General features: G+C 40.9%; 1 protein-coding gene and 1 long non-coding RNA gene across 6 annotated transcripts in view; one reads left to right on the top strand and one right to left on the bottom strand.

Moving 5' to 3' along the window:
• Positions 1–18,204, bottom strand: part of ROBO2 (roundabout guidance receptor 2) — a 1,057,727-nt gene that overhangs the window by 431,851 nt on the left and 607,672 nt on the right. Inside the window, exon 1 of one of the 5 annotated variants that reach the window (XM_027648668.1) lies at positions 16,676–17,353. The exons of the other annotated variants lie outside the window; for them this stretch is intronic. Within the exon in view, the coding sequence (XP_027504469.1) occupies positions 16,676–16,730 (55 nt within the window). The 5' untranslated portion in view covers positions 16,731–17,353. Of the gene's footprint in view, positions 1–16,675; positions 17,354–18,204 lie in introns of those variants that run through there. 5 annotated transcript variants of the gene reach the window in all.
• The window catches only part of LOC113949721, a 4,316-nt gene continuing 3,861 nt past the window's right edge, over positions 17,750–18,204 (top strand). Inside the window, exon 1 of the long non-coding RNA XR_003528532.1 lies at positions 17,750–17,938. This is a non-coding gene — a long non-coding RNA (uncharacterized LOC113949721). The remainder of the gene's footprint in view (positions 17,939–18,204) is intronic.

Here is an 18,204-nt window from a genome sequence, read left to right as displayed (position 1 = left end):
TACCCTCAAAACTGTAAGGTTTCTATCTCATGTATAAAAGAAAAAGGTTTGTGCCATTTCATCAGTGGCTGAGTCTCAACAATCCTATTATGGTTTGAAAAGGTGGCCTGTTGCCCTAAAATAACAAAACCTAATCAATACAAGGCATGATGATTATTGAAATTCCTCAAATTAGGAGATCACTTCTAGCTTACAAATAACACTAAAAAGTGACATCAGATTTCCACTCACCCAAGAGCTGCTTGAATTGAAAGGCATTTTGAAACACACACACAATAAAATGAAACACTAAATGAAGGAACAAAGATTAGTGAATGAAAGAATTAAAATAATTCCTCAAAAGAATATTCTCACAGACAAGAGCTGTCTGTAATTTAAAGGTTGTTAATTCCACCCAGATTTATGAAACCAGCATTCCTGCTGTCTCATCCCTACCAATGTGTCATTCAACATTCAGGCAAACCCTGTGCAAGAGCATCACAAACAGTTTTGTCAGTTTAGAGCCCCCAATACTCCTCATGGTTTTGACCAAGATCTACTAATTAGGAAGATTGCAAAAGGAGACAGAGTCTGACAGAGGAGACAGTCTGTTTTACACACATGTGGTAAACTCACTCCAGTGCACAAGTGGACAACTGCCTTCTTCATGTATGGCACCCTCTCGTGATAGAGCTGGTGGAGTTCACAGCCTACAAATCTTTGCACAAAGCAAACAAATTTGATAGGATATGCCTAGAGAAGTATTAGCCCATGGAATCCAAGGTATGTCATCAGTACATGGGCCATAATAAGCCAACTTAAGTAGACTTATCCGTGTTTTATCATAACTTGGGACCCAACAGTTCATGGAGAATACAGAGTAAAGACATCAAGTCTTACCTGTACCTTTAATTTAAAGAGGCCTTCCAGGGAATGGAAGCAGAGTCAAGATTTATCACCTTCTATTTGGTGTTTTCAGTGCTGGTTTTGAGATACAGTGATTCTTCTTTTAACACTTTGTGTTTTAGCATTACTCTAACTGCATGTTCAGCTACTGAACAGGCTACAATAATGTGCCTACAACTGTCAAGACTTGTGCACTCTTATTCACAGTATAAAAACAAATAAACATTCAGTGCATTTTAATTTTATATTGTTCAGATGCCTAGTTTGTTTGTGGCCCAAAAGATTCTTTGTGTTGGCTATGTAACAGCTCTCAGAATTCCAATTAAGATTTATTATACAGAAACTTCATTCCATTCACTACAAGTTTTTAACAAAACCGAAGGTCTGTTATTTGCAGGCATGGAAATCTCACAATATATTTTGAAGGGACTTTGAAATCTATTCTCTGTCTGAGGAGATTTATTTGTTTGGTCTGTGTTCTTATTTGGACCTCTAGGCATGAAATTGTACCCTGCATTGTAAAATCTGTGTTGGAAATAAATAACTTCTTTGCTTGAAAGAAGAAGCTTTATATAGCTAGTTATACCGAGGCTGAGATGAAATTTAACTTAGCAGAATGATTTTTTTCATTAATCCTTCCAACTATCTAGTTTGCAGGTATTCTGATGTTTCTATTGCAAAGTTAGTCCAACTGCTCCGACCACTTGAAAGATTAAAAATAAACCTAAATATATATTGCAAGGTACACTATGAATCTCTGCTTGTGCAGGCAAAAGTTACAACTCCATAGAGTACAAGAAATCAGCAGCTGTACCGCTCTCTCCTTACTGCTTTTGTTAACCATTTATATAATAAAGGAATCTCACCAGGTCTCAATATTCTGAATTCCGCCACACTGAACTTCTTAGGAAGCACATCTCACCTCCAAAGCACCTCACAGGAGTGAGCAAGAAGTGCCAGATGGTGGGAATACTGTGTGTCAACAATATTTCTGTAAAAGCTCCAAATGCTTGGTCTGTCAAAGAGACAGCCACGCTGCCAGCCCTGTCGTCATTGTCCATCTCGTTTCGTCAAGGGAAGGATTCTGAAGCACACATATCTATTTTCTCCCAAGAAGGGGAAGAGGAATGGGAATAAGAGCCAGTGGCACCTCCATTATACTATGTATATGTTCCTCAAATACTTTATGGACTGATCTCCTATCCTATTGTTGCCATATTTACTGGTAGTAAGCAAAGCTTCCAGAAATCCTTACAGAGCAAAAGCTCTTCCCTTACTGGAAAAGTAAAACAAAACCAGCAAGACCTACTTCAAAGAAGATGTTACTGAAACTACAGCAGTATTTTTGCTGATTTTGACATATTTGGAAAGGAGTAAAAGAAGATAATGATATGTCTGTAAGATGGTTATTTATTTTTCTATTATGTTTCCTTTACTTCGATATTATCAAAACTCCTACTCTGATTTTTATTATTTTTTTTCCTCTTGTATATGTCTTTTCCCACTAAAAAGTGACTCATAGCACTTGGAAAAGTGCTTGTAGACCCTCTACCTAATTTTTCTGGAAGACATGAAAGAAAAATCTTTAGTCATTTGTACTCATAATTTATTTACTTGTCCCAACACTAAGACACCATTAAAAAATATTTTCAGAAGTAAATGCATTCTTTTCCTCAAAATTATCTCAGCAAACCCCCTCCAAGTGATTTTAAGGTCTGTTAACAATAGTTTCATTTTCCATTTAAAGCAAAAATAAATGCAAGTGAAAGTAATAAGCAATATCTATTTATAGCTTTCCAAGACAATTTTACCAAGAATACATGCCTTAAAATCACTGGCTGATTTATTTCTTTGGCTTATAACATCCAGTTAGGTTTTATTTATATCACGTGCATATGCAACCAATTCATACCAGTTTATTAAAGGAGCTTTAAAATATGCAAATCAGCTATGATCTGAAAAGCCTTCTGAACATTCAGCGTAGAACATTAAAGAATGTTCATCCCGTGCACTGAGTACCTGCAGAGGAAACACAATGTCTTCACTGAAAGGGCTGTCAGACATTGGAAGGGGTTGCCCGGGGAAGTGGTGGAGTCACCATTCCTGGAGGTGTTCAACAAACTACTGGCTGTGGTAGTCAGTGCCATGGTCTAGGTGACACAGTGCTGACTGGGCAAAGATTGGACTCAATCATCTTGGAGGTCTTTTCCAACCTCAGTGATTCTATGAGTCTATCCCCTTCAAATGTCTGATAACTCCTGTATTCAGGAGAGTTATGAAATTTATTATACCTATAATAACATAATTATTCAAATGAGTTATAACTCTTCATCCAAAGAGTGTCAGAATTTCTTCCATGCTCATCACTGCTCTGGGAACACCAAGCAGTCTATAGTAAGGCACCGAGACACCTGGACACAAATGCTAAGAGGCGTGAAGGAAATTTGTTGCCAAATAATGCATCTGCCTTTCTAATTTGCAAATTTACTACAAATTGGTTTTGAAATAGATTTGTGGCTGCCCTAATAATGAACATTTTAGTCCTCAGGGCAGACACAGCTAAGAGTGCTTTCTGTAAGTCAACAGCCAGCCTCCATTTGAAGATGAAATAATTTAGTTTTCATGGTGTTACAGACTTCTTTCTCAAGCTGGTAACTACACTTCCTCCCCAGCACTTGCCTCCCACATTGCCAACCACTCCAAAAACAAAGTTGTGGCCCTGCTGATGCTGATGACAAAATTCCCAGCGTTTTCTGTTGAGTCAGGATTTCATGTACATTACACTACAAATAATAACATAAGATCAACTGGGAATTAGAAAAAAAAAAATCCCCCAAAACAACAAATTTTCACCTAGAAAGTATTTGACCCAGCTGACCCAGTAAGTCAAGAGAGTTCTCCTACGACATGTATGTATAGTATGTATTGCATTATAACAGAATCACAGAATATGCTGAGTTGGAAGGGACCCACAAGAACAATCAAAGCCCAAATCCTGGCCCTGCACAGGACCATCACCAAGAATGTGCCTGAGAGTATCATCTAAACTCTTCTTGAACTCTGTCAGGCTTGGTGCTGTGACTACTGCCCTGAGAAGCCTGTTCCAGTGCCCAGCTACCATCTGAGCAAAAAACCTTTTCCTGATATCCAACCTAAACCTCCCGACACAACTCCAGGCCATTCCTCAGGTGCTGTCACTGATCACTGGAGAGGAGAGATTAGTGCCTGCCTCTCCACTTTCCCTCGTGGGGAAGCTGTACACCAGGATGAGATCTTCTCTTCTCTTGCACACAGACAGCACATACAGATTATAGACACATAACATTCAAAGAATATCAATGATTTCAACAGTTGTATCAGCACAATAATGTCACTGAATGTCACTACTATCCAGTTTATGCTACCCAGTATCTCTTGCCTTTTAACATTAATGTTCTGTTTATAACTTTTAGAACATGAAAAAAATCAGCTTAGATACTTCAAGTTGATTGCCTATCTGTGTCTGGGTATTTTATAAATGGATAAAATTCAACTACTTGTAAGAACAGGAAACTTAAAAAATCACTTATAAACATAGTTATCTTCAATTCTTGCTAGACTGAAAGAGACAATTCTCCATGACAAAGTGGAAAAGTGCTTCAAAACTGAAAGGTAGATTTCAGACATGGCCAAATGTCCAGGGAGGTGTCTCCTTCCAACTTCACACAAAATATGGCTTACGCCTGTAAACTTTTTACATTTATTTTATTTTCCTCAAGGCACTTGCTAGGCCTGGCAGAAGTTTACACCTCCACAGAACATTATCTACGCACCCAGAATTCACCAGGTAATCCTGCCAAGGGACAAAGTTACTTATAATAGTAGCTCTCTCACCAACACTGCTTTGCCCCCAACCCTTCCTGTTATTTTAGTCCCTTCATTCTTCACATTCATGCAATTTGGTTAGAAAATAGCAACTTAAACCAGCCAGAGAAGAATCAACAGAACAGAAAAAAAGCTGAAAACTAAATCAGCTTACAAGAAAACAAGATAGAACAAAGTCTTCAGCTATGAAGTATAAGGAGGCAAGTGACATGAATGAAACGTGGAACATGGGCAGAAGTAGCAGACAAACAGCACAGGGAATGAAAATCTGTAAACACAAGAGCACATTTTTCTCCACAGCCCAGAATAAATCTAAAAGTTTCAACTTCAGTAATTTCTGTGTAGCAAGCAAAGGAGTTTCTCATTTTCTGGCCTATGCAGAGAAAAAAGTTCTAGAATTAGAAACACGAAGCATTGACAGCGAGGAGATTTCATATTTGAAACTTGACAAGCAAGCTACTCCCATCTTTCATTATAGCAAAACTCTACGAAACAGATTTAACAGGAGGGGAGAAAGAAAGTGTAAGAAATGGCCATAAATTTGTTTCATATCATGACAGGAAAAATGCACACAAACCTGCCTTTCTCCCTTTTCCATTTCATTATCTTGGCTATAAGCTGCTCCTTATTTAAATAGATCTATATTAGTTAATCTGAAAGAAGTTTATTCTACAAATGAACTGGCCTCTGGAGGACAGATGAGTTCTCTGGAGAACGACCCTTCATTCAGCACGTTAAGTGGAATGAAGAGGGAAATGCAAGAACAGGAAAGATATACAGCTGAATATCACCATGCAACAAGGGGTTTCCTCCTATTTAAGGCAGGTCCACAGCTATCACTTCTGTCCTGACTCCTTCTCTAGCATATTTAGACTTCCAGAAACACACAGGTTAGGACAGAGGGAAAGGAGGAGGAAGGACAGGCATAGCTCAGTGTCTCACTGCAGCAGTGCCTCCTCCGCACGAGCCCCTGTCCCAAACCCAGCAGTGCTGAATTCCCTTTCACCTCTTTTTTCCTTTATAATGCAGTGTGGCAGGACTATCAAGCAACAGGAAGGAAAATTACTACTAGAAGACAGACTTAATGGTCCACGATTCTACCATTGTCATCCTCCTGGATCTCAAAAGATGCCTTGTTTTTAAATGTCAGGTAAACAGATCCAGCAGCAACAGCAACAACAGTTCAAGTCAGCCCTTCTTCCTCCACTGTTAACAGTTGCACACCTATCCCACCATCAGCTGTGCTCTTAGAGACCAAACTCACTACATCTTCTGCCATGAGAAGTTCCTGAGTGATACCTTTATACATCCTTTATATTAACATGTTAACAGTTAATCCGAATATGCCAACTGATATCCACGTGCAGTGACAAAACCATGCCTGCTTTCCCATCCACTTCTCAGCAGGAAAGAGGACTCAGCAGGAAGAAAGATGACAGTGCACCAGGGCTAACACTAAAGAATGACTGAGGCAACATCTGCTGTAATTTATGAGGGAAAATTCTTGATCTCAGCACTTGCAGCTTTCATGGAAGTAACCGAAAACTCAGTTGTACCGTGGATGGTATTTAAATTACTCCTGAAGTCTCTGTGGAACAGGAAGAAAAAAAACACCACACACAAAAGAATACCACACACACACTCCCGCCCCCATTAGCAGCTCTTAAGATAGAGGCAGTTCCCTGTAATTTAACTTACAACTCCTACATCTCCATCTTTCCCCCCCAGGCAAATTCAACCCTGACCTAAACAGACACAGATTCCATTAAATTACACTGGGATTGAATCCAGTGTCACCCAACAGCCTTGAAAATATGGGACAAACCTGTTAAGTTCCAATTGGAATAACAATCATTACAAGTTGCTGCACTATTTTTCCAAGTACATCATCACTGAATTTCTCTATTATCTGCATGTGGCTAAATTGAAGTAACACCATATTCTAAGCTGGTAATGAGACCTTTTGCCACTCAGCACTTACTCCTGCTAAGGAATAATGCAGAGGCCTGCTCTGTTTGCAGGCAGTCATCTGTTGGGACAGCCCAAAATCACAGCTCTCTGTAGTCACGTGCTCTGTTTCCTCATTCACAGGATTGACACACAGGACCTCTTCAGCAGTCTTTCTTGAGAGATATAATCATTGCTTTAAGACTGCTCATTAGGCTGTTTCATTAAGCACTGGAGGAAAGAATATATTGGCTGTACATTCATCCTGTAACCAATTTCGAGTGAAATCTGTCATAACTCTCATGATTTCAACAGTCTATCAATATAGACACCATTGTCTAATCACTGATACTTGTTACATCATCTAGCCACATAAACCCATTTCTAACTGCAAAGGTTTAAAAGTAGCCAGTGGCATTTGGGTAAGCCTGCTTTTAGAGCATTATAGGAAGTGATGGTCAAGGGATTCTCACCACAGTCCACAGTTAATTGAAAAAGCATGATTTAGAAAGTGAATAAAGGGTTCCACAAACTAAAGCAAGAGTAGCATGTTTGCAACATCACTCTCCGAATACTTCAGGAATACTGAATATGTTGAAGTTTGAAATTGTTTGCAACCAACTCTAGTATCTTGCATGAAGACTGGCAGGACCACTGTCAAGACTTTCTGCATACTTTTCTAGCCCTAGAAAAAACCAGAAGGTATCAATCATCCAGTTTTAACAGCAGCTGACTGAAGCTATTCATTGAGTTGTGCATTGCTACCACTGTGGCCCCATGAATAAGTCTCTAAGTCTCCCCCTCCTCTTTTTGTTCCTCTGAGAGGACTCTCAACAGCACAATTTTTTTTTTTTATTATTTTTTTTTTAACTTTCTGAATGGCTTTGAGAGATCAGCTGAAAAGAAACACCATTAGCAAAAACAAAAGTTTTCAAAGAAAAAGTGGCAACAAAGTGGACACACTAGAGACAACTTGTGATTCATGCCCAATACAGTGCCTTGCCCCTCTCTTTATCTCAATACTCCTTTCGGTTTTACTGCTGGGTAAGAGCAGGACAGACTATTGCACTTCTCCTAGCAACCAAAAATCACTTAGGGGAAAAAGGCATGTTGTCTACTGAAAGGGAGAACAGAGAAATTTGGGGTCATACAAAGCCAGACATATGTTCTCTTGCATTTCATTCCAAATTGAGCAGTTGTCAAAAAAGATTCAGTAAATAATAATAATAAACAGTTCTGGTTTACATTCATTCATATTTAATTATGTTTGTCTACTTGTCACACATTTCATTTTCCTTTAATTCAGTGTTCTAATGGTTCCCAGTATTGTTTTGAGTTTTGCCTCCAGAGAGATAAATTATATCTCTTACAGTTTCTAAAGTTATTTTCTTTAATTATGTCTATACACACTTCTAATGATCTCTCCACATAGGTTGTTTGGTTTGTTTGGGTTTTTTTTAAGATGTACACTCACAGAAAATTACTCTTATAGATATTTAAAGACAATAGCACTAAAAGACAATTTTATCATAGGATCTTCCTATTACAAATGCATGGATTTTACCCCATAGATCTTACAGAATAAACTGTCTGGTCTCATTAGGCAAAGACCACAATGTAGAGTTTAAGATGATGAATCAAATTCAAGAAAAAGAAAAGAAAACATGGAAGTTTGTTATTTGGACATTAATTTGAATAGACAAATCACATGGACTAGCTTAAAATCAAAGCTTTATAATTTAAAATCCAGTTTGGTAACAGAACAGATGCAATAGATCAAGGGTAAAATGCAGCCTCCAGTACTTCTCATAGTTATTTTTTTTCCCTTGAAAGTCCTTCGTTTAGTAGCTGTTGCCTTGACATAAAACAACTGTTTTAGTTAGTCCACTGAATTCTTCCTACATATTGTAAAAATGTGTATACAAAACCTCCCAGCCAATCTAGCACACCACTTCTGCAGTGTATCAGGTTAAAACCAGCAAAGACCTTAGTTCACTGCATCAAATTACAATTTAGTGTTTTCTTGCAACCACTCCAAACAAACCTGGACTAAAACCTTTAAACAAAAAAGCTTATTCCCTTCCTGGGTAAGTGATGCAGAAATGACAGAGCAATGATAAAAGCCTAAACATACTGTGTATAAAGGAACTCTGAAGTTTTCAGGGATCAGCACTATCATGTTGAACATGACAGCAGAGCTTTGCTGCCCTGTTCATTCCTTATACCTAACCCAGCCATGTGCTCTTCAGCTCAGCTCCTCTGACAGTCTCTCTCTCCCCATTCATGCTTCAAAGAGGGGTAGCCCTCTAATCCATCAACCTATGGACCTGGAATCAGGCTACTATCCCACTTCTACTCCCAGCTTACAGTGCTATTTCTCTCTCCAGAAAACTGTCAGAGCAGGGCAGTGCTACTGTACATGCAGGACCAATAATCATCTCCAGCTCTCAAAGGTGACATAATGCAACGAGCACCAGATGAGATTTCACCTCTGAAAAGTGAGAAGGAACATATGCCCACAGATCCTTTTTCTGCAGCCTCCACTATGGAGTGACAATCCCAAAGAAGCTGACTATGAAAAGGAAATACAGGTGAGAAAAACACACCTTTTCTAACTAGCTCTTAGTCCAACAGCTTTGCTATGTCATTTGAATTTTTCATAATGCTGATAGGAAAGACACTATTGTCCATCCTTTAGTTATTGAGTTCTCTTTGGGATAAAACACACACTGTTAAAACTGACCACTCCTTTTGCCAGGATGAAGTCATGTGGGCTATGGGACATGTGGACCTTTGAAACTGCACAGAGTGACAGCTTGAGAACCCACGATTATAGCATTCAAATACTTCCTATAACTACTTCTTAACTCCTGATATTTTCACAGCAATAAAAAAATACCTTTGGTACCCTGGCATGAACAGTCCCTCCATTCACTATGAATGAGAAACAAGCCGACTGATGTTAGTTACCTGACATTTTGGTTTTAAAAGGTTAAATTTTTTCTACTCTCTTGCAATCAATGGCAAGTGATTAATAGAAGTGAACTACAGCTCACTGTGTTTTACAACTTGCTGCTGGCCATTTATTCTTTACTTATTTGTCCACTCTGCATTTATGACAAGCACATTAGAGAGATGCTCTTCTCGCCTTGGCACACGACACAATGAAAATACAAATACAAAGAAATGCAAGTGAAAAGACCATATATGCTGCAATGGACAATATGGCACAATCATCCAGGTAAACTCTAATGAGTGAGATCATACAGCTCCTGGCACCCCCACTCATCCTACTAGTTCATTTCCATGTATCAGACCAAACTGTTCTTCAAGTTAATCTGAGAAAAAGTGATGAGAGAAAATAAAAGTAAATTATAACAAAGTATGAAATAGTACAATGGCAGACCACTGTCCTTCACTGAAGGACATTCTTCAGACTGAAGAACTCTGCTGGAAGTGAAGGGGTACAATGAAGGCTCACTGACAAGGGTAAACTGCAAGCAGATAACACATACCATTAAGGTTGCTCCAAATCAAGCTTTGAATAGTGTCTTAAGCAATGAGCACCTGTAAATGATGAGGAATGAATCTGAAAACACTTTGTGTTTTTCCAGTCATCATTCAGGTAGGTGGGTAGAGCTGAACAAGTCTCTGCACAACTAGGACAAATAAGAGCATGAAAAGTGTGCAGTAGCACCTGTATGCACACAGCCTCCATGGGTTACAAAATACACACTGGAACCATCAGATAACGGTGACCTTCAGTTCTCAGCAAGACAAAGACACAGTGTGTCCTGGTAGAAACAGCAAGACAAACAAGGAAGAATGTTTGCCAACCTATCTGGTACACAGGCAGAAAGTTCTCTCAAAACCCAGTTAAACAGGTGTATTAACTCAGGGATGTGCAGATAATAACTCTTGGTCAGCTGGTTTACCAAAAAAAAACCACAAAAAAACCTTAGCCAAAAAAAGACTCCCCAGATATAAAAATAGCTGGGCAAGAGTGGTATAGAACTTCAAGTTCAATGCACACACTGAAGATACTTCTGCCAGGACATTGTTTAGATTAATATCCTCACATCACATTTGTCCATAACCCAGAGATGAATCTCAGTCAGGTCTGGCCACCAGAGCACAGTGGCTCAATATACCTATCAGCAGGTTATTACATGAGTACTACTCGTTAGTTTGTCTACTGTTGTTCACGTATTTATTGAGAAAGGTTATTATTTTAATAAAATTAAGAGCACATCTTGGATCTCTTCCATGGCAGCAAAGCCAAGACAAGCTGCAGAGACGGAATTAAAAAGCCATTTCTTACTTCAGGAACTTTTGGCTTGAAAAAAATATTAAGAATGCATATCTTCACATACACAACCCAGCACAAGAAGCACATTTTTGGTTACAAAGGGGTACTCTGCACTAGTAAAGAGAGGCATAAAGGAACAAATAAGGACTAAGCAGAACTGAGGCATCAACATGCACTTGTACTCTCTGGTGTTTGGGAGCTGTCTCCATGGAGGGATGTAGCAACAAACCAGCTTCATCTTGCAGCATGATTTCATTATCTGAACTAAGATGTGAGCTTTGACTTACAGCAAGTCAAGATATCTGCTTTCACAGCCTTCCACACAAAGGACTCAACAGCAAAACTGTTACAGATTTCAGTGGTGCAGAATCAGGACCTAAATTAACGGGGCCTGTTTAATTATCCACTATAACAACAAAAATTATTAACCACGGGTGATTAGCAGTTATTTTGTTATGGAAAAGGTTTGAGGGGAGGACAACACTAACAACTCAATCTTATTTCTGAACACACGACTTCAAGGGCAGAGAGTCCACAATTTGCATTATGTAGTAGAAGTCAGGTGTGAGAGTGAAAATGGTGAAACAAAAATATACATCTACAAATCTTGATTTCCATACAATTATTTTGCAAAGGTCTCATAACTAACAGTCCAAATGACCACCCTGCATAAAAGCTATCCTAAAGATTCTCAGACAAGTAGTGACCTAAGATCAGATCCCATGTACCAAAATGTAGAGGAACTGTTTTGAACATACAAGGTATGTGTACTGTAAAGTGCAGGAAATTTCAGGTAACAGGTTAACCTCAGGTTACTTTCCTGTAAGTGCAGGAAACCTCAGGTAACAATAATCATTCTGTAAAAACTCAGAAGTTACATGTAAGAAATTTCTGTTCAGTCAGAACCAAAAAGCCAACATGCTTATTTATTTGGCAAGAGAAAATACTTGTTTTCTTATGGCTTCTTCTTCTTCTTGCAAAATAAAGAGATCTCCATAGAAATGTAGAAAAAGCACACCAGCAACTGAGCTTCTTGGCAAGAAACAGCATCAATATGATTACTAAATATCCTCCACAAGGTTGATGTGAGAGGTGGTGAGCCAGATGGCAGCCACAGGAAGAGCAACCTCTGCCATGCCAGCTGAGATAACAGATAAAACCTGACAGCAGTGTTCCTCTTAGGTGGCTGAAACAGAATGTACAGAACCTGTTAGCAATCTATTTAGCCCAGATCAATATTTGAATAGCAATTCAAGGGTAGCAAATGGCTAAAAAGCCATTCCATACTCTTTAGTAATTTCCACTAAATGGTTCAGGAGCGGACAGAGCACATCTTGAGTCTAGGGCTGGGAGCCCACATCACTATGGAAAAGCAGCTCCTGGAAATAGAGTTGACTGGACAGACTAGCCAAAGCCTCTATTTCCTCTCATCACATTTTTTGGCACATCTCCTTGATGCTTTTTATGCCTCCTTAAAAATGTACTTAAATCCTTTTGTCTGCTTTAAAGGTTACACATCTTTAGCCTGCCGTTGCTAAAACTTACTTTCCTTGAGCACCATCAGTCTCATCATTGCAGAAGGTTCCTAATGGAAGGACTACTACAGTAAGTGCAACACACATAAAAGTTTTAAATTCCCCACGTCCAACGTTTCTGAAAGATTTGTGGGGTATTGGACTTCTTGCAGAGTTCCAAATTAGCAAAGACACAAACCAAATTATTTGGATTTTCACAACAGTTCTCAAACATACCCATCTCTCAAAGTACAATGGCAGGGTTTCCTCACTGTCTATCTTCAGCACATAAATATATGTTGTTGCAATAACAACTTACCAGACAGGAAGTAAAGAAAGCAAAATCTTAAGACTAATTCAGCAAAGTTATTCATTATGGGCATAAAGTCATCCCTACTCAGCAAAGTTTTAAAGCATATGATTAACTTGGAACACAGGTTTAAATTCTTATTAATTTCAGTGAGATTATGGATGGGATGTGGAAACAAATACTCTGCAGAATTGGATCTTATGGAAGAACAAGCTCAAGGAAATAAAGCTGCAAACTCTCCACTTCAGAATTTTACTCTCAGTGCATTAAAATGCACACATTGCACAGAAGCAAAGGTTATCCATCAACAGCAAAACTCACATGAGAGATCAAGACCCTGTCAGCTCCAATACCCACTGGAAGAATATACTCTAGCTTTATATGTAAGCCATGTTCTCCAACAGGCAACAGGGACCAGCACAAGGCCACAGATGTGTAGTTCATTGGCATGAAGAAAGAAATTTAAAAAAAAAATAATTAAATAAATACAGGATGCTTCAGCCACCCTACCATTTCAAATGTATACTTTTCATTAAGAAAATAAGTGCTTTTGATATATATTAATATGGAGATAAAATGCTGGTTCTACAGACTTATTCTCATGTATCTTTAACACCATCACCCATCCAAGAGTATCACACCTGCAGTTTCCAAGGGACTATGGCTAAATGCCAGCTCTGACATAAAAGGTTATCATTTTCACTGAAAGCACTTCTGAGTCCTACCAAGGCACAATTTGGCCCACTACAACCTGTGTTCACACAAGTTGTGAACTTTGTTAACACTTTTCCTTTTAAGTTTTATTAATGATTGGAAGAAAGACAACCAAAACACACAACAACGAAAGAAGAATCAATTGAATGCTAATAAAAAAAAACCCCAAACATTCTTTACAGAGAGGGTTATCAGGCATTGGAACACCCTACCCAGAGAGGTGGTGGATTCACCATCCCTGGAGGTTTTTAAAAAGAGACTGGATGTGGCCCTTAGTGCCATGATATAGTAATTGGAGTTGGATCAGGGGTTGGACTTGATGATCTTGGAGGTCTTTTCCAGCCCAATCTATTCTATGATTCTATGATTCTTTTAACTCCATTCCATTTTGTGGTACAGAATCTGTCAGAGGGGTGTTTTACTGTTTGGGGGGGTTTAGGGTGTTTTGTTGTTTGGGCTTTTTTGATGTGTTTGATTTTTTGTTTAGGGTTTTTCTCCCAAGAACTGCAACCAAGATTGATAGCTCCAATAAAAGAAAATTAAAATTATTCCCTGAACAGAGGGCAGGAACATGGGCACGATTGCAGGAAAATCAAAAGTACAATAATGAACCAAATAAAATCTACATATGCACATGTAAGTATCACATATTTTCTGCCACTTTCATTGAGCTCTGCAATTTCCAGGTGTCATAAGAGGATTGGCAGCGAAAATAACTGCAGAAGAAAAATATTACCATTTTGACCTATATCACTTATGAATCAGTAAACAAAACTAACTGCACAAGGAAAAGGATGGCCAACATGCCTCAAATGCTACAGTGTCTGTGTCTGCACCTCATGCCAAGGGATCAAATAAAAAAAAACAACCAAACCCCAAAAGCAAAAATCTGTAAAAACCAGAAAGGCACTAAAAGGTAACTTTCAAACACAGAAAACAAACCAAGGAGCTCTTAAACAAGTTGTCTCTAAGTTTTGGCTTTTTTTTTCTTAAACTAAAGCATTACAAATCGTGCTAATGTTGATATAGATCTTTTCAAAGCAACTAGTGGTATATGTCACCCTAAGATGTGATCGTAATTACTATGCTTCTAAAGAGACAAAAGCACTGCTTGCCAAGCTTGCCTGCCAGTATTTCTTCAGAGCTACTTGTTAGTCATTTCGACAATAACAGCTTATCTCTACTTGGTCATGATGTGCTATCCACAAGGCTCTTTATTTATTTATTTCAGGGAGTTGTTAATGTAGGCAAACTTGACAGTCTCTTGCAATATCTTCCCACAAAAGGGGAGGATCACATCTATTCCAGGCAGCTGCTTGGCATTTTTTTATCCAATGGTCCAGCTCTAAATTAGCTACGTGCTTCACCTGTGTCCCCCCATCCTATAAGGCTAAACCAGAACAAAGGTTCTACTTGTGTTCCCCAGGACAAAACTCGACTAAATTATGTCTTGCTCCTGTTGTTCCAGCAAGCTGGTTAATTGCATTTGTTTCATATATCTCCAAACAGCCTGGTACATTAATTACATTCTGTAACACCAAGCTCCTCTGATTCGCTCTGTCACTTCCACTGAGCACTTTGTGTTCCTTCTAGCTACATACAATTTTAAACACTTACTAATAATTACATTTCTACAGCCTGATGTTTGCACTTTGTATACAAAGCTATCTCCAATATCGGTGGTCTTAAAGTTAAGGATCTTATATTACAGCAAGAAAAACAGAGCAAACATAAAACTATGACCACACTGATTGCCACAAATGTTCTATTAAACCCTTTCACAGTTAAAACTTCCTACCGTGTAGCACGTACACACATTACACAGAAATTTTCTTACTGGACATTAAACTGCAGAGCATATTACGGAACCAGTGTAAAACTGTACTTGAATGTCTTCTTCTTCTCACCTATTCGGCCTCCTTTCTTGCTAGGGGATGGTGGAGAAACACCTAAAGCTGCCTGTGACTGCAAACAATAAACCCAGAGCCCTCGCCTGGGGGCTGATACAGTAAATGCTGGGAGCAGCTTCCTAAGACAAAGTTTTCTCTCACAAACGTGCAAAAACAGCCAGGGTCCCAGTCATTAAATTCACCTCAAGTCTAAAGGACTGTTTAGAGTTGCAAATACTCAATCCTAGGAGCACCGCCGAGCATTTGGTGCCAGCACGGGCTCCTGGAGAACTGGATGCTCGCTCCTAGTCTTGTGCTTGAACTGCTGCAGCGCATCCACCGTGTGCGCGGCAGCACAGCGCCCACCCCTACTTTGAAAGGCAATTTACCCTTGCACTGAAGTTCTCGCCCTACTAAACCGTACTTCCCCAAGATGATCATTTACAGCTCCCCAGCCGTCACTTAAACTCGAAAACCGCAAGAAACGCTGCAGAGCAGACCCAAAGGGGAAGGGGGGAGAGAGGGGGGCGTAAGGAAACCCACTCTTTCCCCAGAGGCTGTTGAGCTTCATGGAAACGCTCCCTCTGGAAAACTCGGAATGAGGGGGAAGACGATGGGAAGAGCCTCCGGCCCCACCTGCCCGGCCCGGCGGAGGTGGAGCGGGGTGGTCGGTGCCGCGCTGCCGCCGCCCCGCGCTCCCAGCCCGCCTCCCTCCCTCCCTCATTCCCTCATTCCCTCATTCCCTTCCTGCCGCTCGCCAGCGCCGAACCAGGTGTTGAGGGACTCTGGAAATCCGCCAGTTCGCCTCACCTGGAGCCGAGGCAGGGCTAACCTATTTATTTCATCAGCTGGCTCTCCCCCTGGAAAAGTTTAACAATAGAAGGCGGCAAAGTAATACCAGCTACAACAGCTCCCTGCCTTTCCTTTCTCCTTCCCGCTTCCCGCCCCCCAATAAAAGATTTAACGCGGTAGTTTTTACTCTCTCCTCGCCACCTCAAGCTGACATTCTTCCATTCATAAGCTGCTTTCCCACTAAGTTAGGAGACGGGAAGGACTGCTTATTGAAAACATGTATTTTCCCTCTTCTGACCCCTCCCTCCCCAAATACCATTTTTATACCAGGGACAAACTTAAGGCTCTGTAACGTTAAAGCTCATAATGCCGTCCATGTGCTGTCCCAAATCAGATTCAGATGAAGGGGATTTCTGCACAGAAATGACATGTCTAAAATAAGAGAACTTACCATAGACTTGAAAAAATGCAAATCCGAAGAGCAGGAGTGGCGTCAGCAGACCCATTTTGACATAGTAAAAGCAATCCCGATCGCTTGCGAGACTAATTCCACAGAGATAAAAAAAAAAAAAAAAAAGAAAAAAGAAAAAGAAAAAAAAGTATCCAAAGCCAGTAAGAGGTAGGTCCAAAAGTTTTCAGTTTCCTAGCAGCTACTTAAAGTGGAAAGGGAAATCTTGAAATCAAAAGCTGCAGATGCAAAGGTCTTGAATGTGACACTTTTAGATCCATACAGATTAGAGCAGCGAGTGAGCTCCGGAGGCTTCTGCTTTGCACACACGCTCCTTCCTAAATTCCCACCAATCCAGCCCGAGCAGAGGAATTATTCAAGTGTGTCTAAGACTCTCTTTAGGATCCATGGCAATCCAAAAGCAAGCTCTTTCTTCGGAAGACAAGGAGAGACTCTGAGAAAGGACCTGATTCCTAGAAAGTGCTCCACAAACTTCCCGGCACTTTGCAGGAAAACCATTGGCTTGGTTCGGCTATCTTGCTTTCCTCTCGCCCTCCCCCTACCCTTTTCTCTCCCTTTCTCTCCCCAAATCAGTTCAAGCTGCAGAGTTTCTCACTTAACTTCCATAATAGGAACGCCCAGGCAATGTGCTACACGGGAGGGGAACGGCTTGCTTTCTCAGCATCCCCTCAAAAAAAAAAAAAAAAAAAAAAAAAAAAAAAGAGAAAAAAAAAAAAATGCCGTGTCCCCTACACCTCCCTCCTCCCTGAAAGCGGAGCGGGAACTGTTGGAGGGCAGGACCCCGGCGCGGTGCCGCTGCTGCTGCCGAGCGGTGGCGGCGGGGGATGCCGGGCGCGAGGGGGATGCGGGGAGTGCGGGGCGCTCCCGCCGCCGCGGCTCTCCTGGGCGGCCCCGGCGTGTCCGCCGCTCCTCTCTGCGCTCCTCTCCTCCCTCCCCTCCTCTCCCGCCGCCTCCGCCTCCTGCCGCCGCGGACACACCGGCTGGCAGCGAGAGGGAGGAGAATGAGCGCGGCTGCCGAGGCTGCCTGGGGAAGGGAGGCTGCGGGGTGTGGACTAAACCACTGCGCTCCACACCCACGCGTCCCTCTCTCTCTCCTCCCGGGGTAGGGAGATGGGGACGGCGATGCCAGCCGGCAGCCCTAGGGCTGGGAGTCAGGCTCGCTGTCTCCCCTCCACAGTTGGGTGTAGGTGGGATTTACATGATTGCTCCTCAGCGCTTCCCCTTTAATGGGCAGCTAATTTTTCGGTAAGTGATTTCATGGAACTGTTCTCTAATTATTCATTTTCCCCTCTCGCACGCATAACGCGGGCGCTCGAGAGTGAGACCCTCGAAAGCATATTCCCTAGGGATTTCTCTGCTGGCCCGCTCCGTGGAAAAGGTGGCAAATAAAATAAAACACAAAACAAAAGACCGCCCGTGTCCCACAGAGCCTGTGGGACCGGCGGGCTCCGCCGAAACCCAGGAGCCTCCAGCCTCCCGGGTCCCTTGGATGCAGCGGAGCTCCCGCCAGC

Source organism: Corapipo altera, unplaced genomic scaffold, assembly GCF_003945725.1.
Source record: "Corapipo altera isolate COAL_440 unplaced genomic scaffold, ASM394572v1 58, whole genome shotgun sequence".
NCBI classification, from domain to species: Eukaryota; Metazoa; Chordata; class Aves; order Passeriformes; family Pipridae; genus Corapipo; species Corapipo altera.
The sequence above is the reverse complement of the archived record's forward strand: the minus strand, read 5'-3'. Positions and strand labels throughout refer to the sequence as shown.